The 7,862-nt window shown below is 32.2% G+C and overlaps 1 protein-coding gene across 1 annotated transcript; it reads left to right on the top strand.

The window, feature by feature from the left end:
- The first annotated feature begins 5,944 nt into the window (after positions 1–5,944).
- LOC111370247 lies at positions 5,945–7,532 on the top strand. The gene is made up of 2 exons (XM_022991931.1): positions 5,945–6,484; positions 7,288–7,532. Exon 1 carries the CDS (start codon positions 5,973–5,975, stop codon positions 6,435–6,437), a length of 465 nt encoding a protein of 154 aa, XP_022847699.1. The 5' UTR covers positions 5,945–5,972; the 3' UTR covers positions 6,438–6,484; positions 7,288–7,532.
- The last annotated feature ends 330 nt before the right edge of the window (positions 7,533–7,862 follow it).

Below are 7,862 nucleotides of genomic sequence, written 5' to 3'. Positions count from 1 at the left end.
AGTGGATACTAACTTTCTTATTATTAATAATGTTCGAAAATGGAAAATCTTTTAATTATTGAAGTTACTAGTATTAGCATGAAGCTTCTATTAGATTTCAAAATTGAAATAGGCATGAAGCTTCTATTAGATTCAAAAATTGAAATAGGCACATATCTATCTCTAACATATTTATACCAACTAGTTCTTTAACCAAAACTAAAAAATAAAAAATGGAACGTTTGAAGTTTTTTTTCATAACCTCCATCCTTAGAAAGAAAACCACACAAGGTATTTGTTGAACAAAGTTGATGAAGAATGAAAATAAAGCCAGTAACAAGAATTGCCAAAATAGAAGATTTGAACACAATTATGAATCGCTGTCCTCAAATGATATTAATCGCCGTGCAAGGTAAGTGTTTGAATGCTTTATGGCAAATAGTTTGTAAGAGTAAACAAACCTTAATCCAAATTTGAATCAAGCAAACAAAACATTGAAAAAGGTACTACTCGTATGTTTGTGATCAATCAAATTGATGTGGCCACTATAATTGCAACACAAGGTCAGGCGGCTGGCCAATCATTTTTAGGCCATCACTTTGTTTGTTCTAGTTAAGTTTTTGCTTGGTTTTCTCGTGGCTATTTATCACTTCCAAAATCACTACTTATTGTTAATTTGAACAATTAAAAATAATCCCCAGTTTTTCAAATGTAAAATGAGCACAAACTTTAGATTAAAGACTTTTATGCATAGAGTATGAATATCTTTCGATTTAAATCCAACCTTTGTATAAATGTCACAAAGTAATCATCAAAATCCTTGGTAGTATGAAAGTTTTAAGCCTATATTAGTCCTTGTGATGATACCGATGAAATCAAACACACAAGTACCAAATGTTCCAAGTTCCACACAATCTCTTTTAGAGCTTTTATGGCCTTGCACTTCTCCCATTCAAAAACTTTTTAGACAAAAACTCCAGCTTTATATTGAAGTGGTACCACCTTGATTTTTATATAGGTAAATTTCTTGTTGTATCTTTGTCACTTTCAGAGATATTTGATTTACCGATCTGAACTTAATTAAAAATTATATAAACAACCCTTGTATTCGTGACAACTAACAATTATAACCAAGGATAGGGTTTTGAAAGAAAAATTAAATGTTGAATCTATCCATTTATAGAATGACTTGTTGTTACCCTTTCAACGTAAAATATACTTGTTAGTATAATTAGGTAGAGTTGCTGTCATTGGTGGATTTAATTATGGTGTTTTAACCCCATCCTACTAGTTGTTGTTCTTACTAATTTCCTTGTGAGCAGTTTAGTGAACGAATCAAGCAAAATCTCGTTTAATTTTACACAAGTGAAATTATTCCATCTTTGATTAATTTTCTCAAATAATCATGTCTTAAACTCATATGTCTAGATTTACCATTTTACACTTCATTGTATACTCTAACTAAAGTGGCTTGAATATCACACAAGATAGATATGGAAGGATTATTCTCTTCTTCCAATGGAATTTCATAAATTAAATCCCTAGGCCATTCATTTTTTTTGGGTTTCAACAAATGCCACAGATTTGGATTCCATAGTTGAGTGAGCATTATATGTTTGTTTCTCGGATTTGCAAGAGAAAGTAACTTCTCTAATGGTAAATACCCAACCTGAGGTTATTTATTCTCACCAACAATAGATATCCAACTAGCATCGGTAATCCTTCTAATATTGTCGAAAACTTAGAATATTGGAGACCAGATCCCTAGTTTTCTTCAAATAACCAAGAATCCTCCAGATAGCCTTCCAATGTTCTTTACTTGGATTGCTAGTTAACCAACTAAGTTTACTGATTGCTATGTTAGGTCTTGTACATTGCACAGCATACATTAGACTCATGATAGTACTTGCATAATCGAGTTTTGCTATAGCTCTTACATCATTCCTTTTAAGTTTCAAACTTGGATCAAATGGAGTATTAGCCCCTTTAATGTTCAAATGTTTGAACTTATTAATCACATTCTCGACATAATGTGATTGGCTTAATATATAACCCCACTAGTCTTGGTGACTTTCATGCCTAATATGATATCCACTTGACAAGATCTTTCATTTTAAAAGTGGAAGATATAAACCTCTTTGTTTCTTTTATACATTACATTTGATTGATCACAATCAATATGTCATAACATATAAATAAATGAGTACAACATGATTATTACAGACTTTTGAATATAAGTATTTATCAATACTATTATGTTTAAATCCAAAAGACATTATTACTAAGTCAAACTTTTCGTATCATTTGTTTTGTGCGTATTTTAATCCATATAAGGATTTTATTAGCTTGCATACTTTATCCTCATTTCTAGGTAGAACAAATCCTACAACTTGTTCCATATAGACGTCCTCATCGAGATCCTCATTTAAGAAAGTCATTTTGACATCCATTTGATGTATATGTAAGTCATAGATTGAAGTTAAAGTGAACAATTGTACTTCCTTCTAAATACCCATTTGCAACCTATAGGTTTTTGATCCAGGTGGTAAAACAACTAATTTCCAAGTGTTGTTTGATATTATTGAATCAATTTCATTATTCACAACATTCTTCCAAAAAGGTGCTATCCCTATATGACATTGCTTCTTGACAAATTTTAGGATCGGTTTTCACTTGGAGAACATACAAAGTAGTTCTTGTGACACTCTTCCTATTTCCCTCAACTAAATAGAAAGAAATAAGCTGTGAGTCTAATTCATCCGGTCCTAGCACTTTCTCCTTTCGATCTCTTTTACTTCTACAAAGTTCACTTGTTTCAACATCCTCAACAAATGTTCTATTTGTGATCTTGTAGAGCTAGCAATCTCCACTTTAGATTCCTTTAAAGAATTATTATCTGAAACCAATATATTCTCAAAAAACTCTACTTCACAGGATTCAATAATAACATTGGTTTTCAAGTTTAATAAACGATATGCTTTGCTATTTTGGGCAATTCCAACAAAAGTGCATTTGATCCCTATAGGACTCAACATAGTCCTTTTAGGATCCCTGTGTCTTACTATAAGCAAGATGCCCTCATGCTTTGAAATAACCAATGTTCGATTTTCTCCCTTTCCACAATTCATATGGAGAAACCTTAAATCTTTTAGAAAGAATCCTATTAACTATGTAACACGCACTTAATAAAGTTTCACCACATAAGTTAGATGGCAACTTAGCATTCAATAAAATAGCATTTATCATTTCAACTAGTGTCCTATTCTTTCTCTTAGCCAAACAATTTTGTTCGGGTGTTCTAAGTACACTACATTGATATATTATGCTATATTATTCACCAAAAGAAAATATTAAATTCACTAGAGAAATATTCACCTCCCCTATCACTTCTGAGAATTTTAATCTTTCTATTTAATTAATTTTCTACTTCGGGTTTGTATATCTTAAACATGTTAAAGTATTCATCCTTATGTTTCATCAAGTAGATATAGAAAAACCTGGAATGATCATCTATGAATGTTATGAAGTATCTTTTACCTCCTCTAGTTAACATTTCAATTAGTTCACATATATCAAAATGAATTAATTCTAGAAAATAAGATTTCCTTTCGACATTATGAAAAGATTTCTTAATCATTTTAGAGTTAACGCATAATTCACATTTATTATATTCTATATTTTTGCATGAAATCATTCCGGTTTTAATCATTCTTTTTAATGTAGAAATGATAAAATATTCTAATCTATCATGCCATAAAGAAATAGACTTAACAACATAAGCTAGATTTGTATTTTATTGATATTATTGTCAATAGTGCAAAGTTCAACTATTCCATCACTAGACTAACCTTTTCCAACAAATACACCATTCCGGGAAAGTAAAAGTTTGCCCGATTTATTCCAGATTTTCCCAACAAATCACCAATTACAAGATTTCTATTCATATCCGGTACATCCAATACATTTATTAATGTGATATTCTTGTCAGATGCAAATTTTAAGTCCGTGCTTCCTTTGCTAATAACCTTTGATTGAACTTCATTCCCCATTTGAATGTGTTCATCGTCCACTTCTTGATAGATTTTGAAAAGGGATCTATCATAGCACACATATATGGTGGCAAAAGTATCATACTACCATCCTTGAACCTTTCCTTTGACCGAATTTACAATGTTTATGGTAGCAATGATACTGTTGATGGGGTTCACTTTACCTTCTTGCATTGGTTGTTTGCGATGTCTACAATTCCGAGCATAATATCCGAGTTTGCCATACACATAACAAGAAAATTTGAATTTCTTTTTGGTCTTATTATTATTTTTTTTTTTTGGGATTTGTGGATTTCCTCTCCGAGGAATCATTGTTGTATTTGTTTTATTGATCCATGACATGGGCTTTTGAAGTGCCCTCATGAGAATATTGGTTTCCATCTTGTTCTCTTGACTCGTCCTCAATTCAAAGATGTTTTTGAATTTCTTCGAGAGAATAATTTCGGGAATTGTGAAGGATTTTCTTCATGTAATCTTTCCATGAAGATGGCAATTTCACAATGACTACGCCAACTTGGAAAGTTTCGGAAAGATCTATCTTCATGACTATAATTTTATTGACAATGATTTAAAACTCATGGACTTGTCTAACAAAGGCAAGTTATCCAAAACTTGAAATCAAAATACTTAGAAATATGAAACATTTTGGTACCTTCCTTCTCGGCTTTGTATTTGGTTTCCAACAATTCTCACATCTCCTTTGCCAAGGTGTTATTTGTGTAGAGATCACAGAGACAACAAAAGAGAGCGTTCCGAATAACTCCTCTAAATATCAATTCATTTTCTTCTCTCTTCTTCCTTTTCTCCCTTGTTTAATTGGTATCATTTGGGGTTGGTTCCAGCAATGGCGACAAGTCTAGATCCTAGATATAAGGATCTTTACGGTTATAAGAAGAAACTTCAACTTGTCATTCCATCTTGTGAAGTTCAACGTTCGAGCCTTACAAGGTCTTAATTCATCATCTTTGTCGTAACCATGGTTGTCTCCTTCTCCATGTTGAAAATATCATTTGAGATTATTGAACAAAGTTGAGTCATTTTCTGGCCATCACTATTTTTTGTTTTCATTTTGTTTTTGCTTGTTTTTCTCATGGTTAACCATTTTCATCATTTCCAAAATCACTCCTCATTGTTAATTTGTAACAATATCTATGCTTTATTATTCCTTAGAACACTTTTCGGTTGATCTCCTTGCATTTGTATTACTCATAGTGTCCTGGTAATTTTCTTAATAGATAGGACACAAGTTTTTAACATCTCTTCAATGCTTATTTTCTTGTCTTTGATAATCTTCATAAAATGCTGCACTAAATATCCCTTAAAACTTTATCAAGTCAAGAATATATGACATCAGGTGTCTCATCGATATATATTCACGGGATTAAAGTTACCGTAATCAACTTCTCGACACATTTGGAAGTGAACAAACATAATTAATTTCACTTATTTCTATAATGTAGGTCAACTATCAACATTCTTCATTACACCAAAAAAATAAAATAAAATAAAATAAAGAAGTTGCTGTAGTAATGATCTACAGCTTTGGTAACCATTTGATACAGCAACAAATGATCGCTGCAGGGTTCTTTCGAGCACTACATGTATTGTTTTTATAGCAACTTCTGCTTGAATTATTATTATATAAAAATTTTAGAACACAAAAAATGTTACAATCTTAATTATTTCTAAATCCTGTGCAGCACACGTGGTTCTGAGTTTTACATATAACCTTTTCTCAACTTCTTTGTTTTCTTCTCCCACCTTTTTCTTTTCAATTTCTCCTTTTCTTCCTAGGTTTTTGTTTGTTTCTGTGAGGACTTATACGGCGGTTACATCTGCAGAGGGTTTCCTGACGGTGGGCGTTGTATATATACTGGGCGATTCGTGACCCAACTCATTCATTGTATTCAAGAATCACAAAGATTTGTAAAAAGGAGAGAGAAAATGGAGGGAGGGAAGAAATCTCTATCAGGTTCTTCATTTGCTTGTGGCCTTTTTGGTTCAATGAAATCTGCTTCATTTTGTGGGATTTTCAGGTCACTTTTTGCAGCTCCTGATAAGGTTCAGGGACAGGAGTCCATGAATTCATTTGAATCTGGGAAGAAATCTGGCACTTCAAATCAGGCTTGGAGTTCCACGACTCGAGCTCCAGATAAGAACGCTACAAATCCGAGCACTAAAAACCAAAGCCAGAGCAAACAAAGCGAGGACATCAATATGTATTTGCCAGAGGAGAAAATAAAACCATTTCATTTCAGTTCATCGATATACTATGGTGGTCAAGACGTCTATAATTTCCCTGAGTGCACCAATCGCTCTGGGTTTACCACTTCCAAAAAAGATGAGGCAGAAGATGACTCAGAGATGGCTTCGAGAGGGGACTGGTGGCGGGGATCTCTTTATTATTAACAGTTCATCACCATGGCATGTGATTTACGAAATAAATACCCATAAAGGTATAGATTTTTTTTTCGTTCTACCTGTACTAATGGATACCATAGTGATGTTTACCTTTTATGTTTTATCCGCATGTCGGGGTTAATATTTATATATTAATATTCATGGTTGATTTTAGCCTTTTGGCTGTAGAGAATGAATATATTATGCTTGTCTTACTATATATCAAACTTTTAGCGACAATTAAATTTTTTTTACATCTCATAGGATTAAGATAAAGGTTTCTGTGGGAATTAATTAGTGGGTATGATGCAAATATTAATATGGTGGAAATATTCATGGTGAATACAAAAACTTGGTGCAATATCATCGAAACTCAGTTAAATAAGCGTTTAAGTGAATAAAATGGAGAGAATCAAACAACTGAAGCACCCATTTTTAAAATGTTGCCTTTCAATTTATTTTTTGGTCTTCTTCGGTATATAATATTTGTCATATGTTTGTGATACTTGGTTGGTTTCAATGAAAACTTAATATACTGGAATTTCCTTCCAATTGAAAATCGTTTTTGGTAAGCATTAAAAATCAATGAACTATAACATCTTGATTTCACATCCTTCTCGATTTTGTTATATCAGAATATTAACTGCCCAATAAATCTATTATCAATATAACCACATAACAATTGTATACATGGAATCAACATTAAAACACATCATTAGAGCATCTGACCATGAATTTAGTAATTTTCAGTTGCATTCTAATCAGAAAGTTAAAATTTAAAATCTGATACTTACAAACTTGAGAACATTATTTTTTGGTGTCAAATGATGATGATGATCGGCTTGATGAAATTGGACAGGATATGAGATTAGAAGAAGATCGATTGGAGGAGAAAGAAGCAATGGTGATGAAGGAGTCTGATCAATGTGGAGGTTGGACTGGATGCTGTATGTATATTATTATGGGAATGAACACCTATAGGTTGCGGTGGTAGTGTCACTCTTTAGGTAAGTTCACACCTAAGAGTCCCACCCAAGAGTTGGGTTGTATGCCCATATAGTATATTTTGCTATAATAGAATAATAATTTATAATAAATAAATTTACTTAATTCATTTATTACATTTGTTTATTATTGAGCATGCGGATTGATCATAAATAATTTGTTCATGGCCCATGTATAAGGGGTTGACACCTTAGACACCTTATACTGAAAGGTTATAGTATTAACCAATTCAGCATTCAAGATTGCAATTTGTCCTTATCACATAAATAGTTAAAGGTGACACTTGCAGTGTATTGGATGAATCATGTATCGAGTTTCATTTTATTGCTGATTGTGCGGAGAATTAAATTCCACTTGATTGCCGTGTATTTTATCTAAATCTGTTGATCGAATTATGTATATCTTTTCGTGACATTAATAGTTTTTTTT

The sequence above is a fragment of the Olea europaea genome, chromosome 21 (genome assembly GCF_002742605.1).
Source record: "Olea europaea var. sylvestris chromosome 21, O_europaea_v1, whole genome shotgun sequence".
Taxonomy (NCBI): Eukaryota; Viridiplantae; Streptophyta; class Magnoliopsida; order Lamiales; family Oleaceae; genus Olea; species Olea europaea.
The sequence above is the reverse complement of the archived record's forward strand: the minus strand, read 5'-3'. Positions and strand labels throughout refer to the sequence as shown.

Excerpts from the sequence above, each read along its gene's own strand:
- LOC111370247 (XM_022991931.1), top strand. The coding sequence starts at position 5,973 with ATGGAGGGAGGGAAGAAATCTCTATCAGGTTCTTCATTTGCTTGTGGC.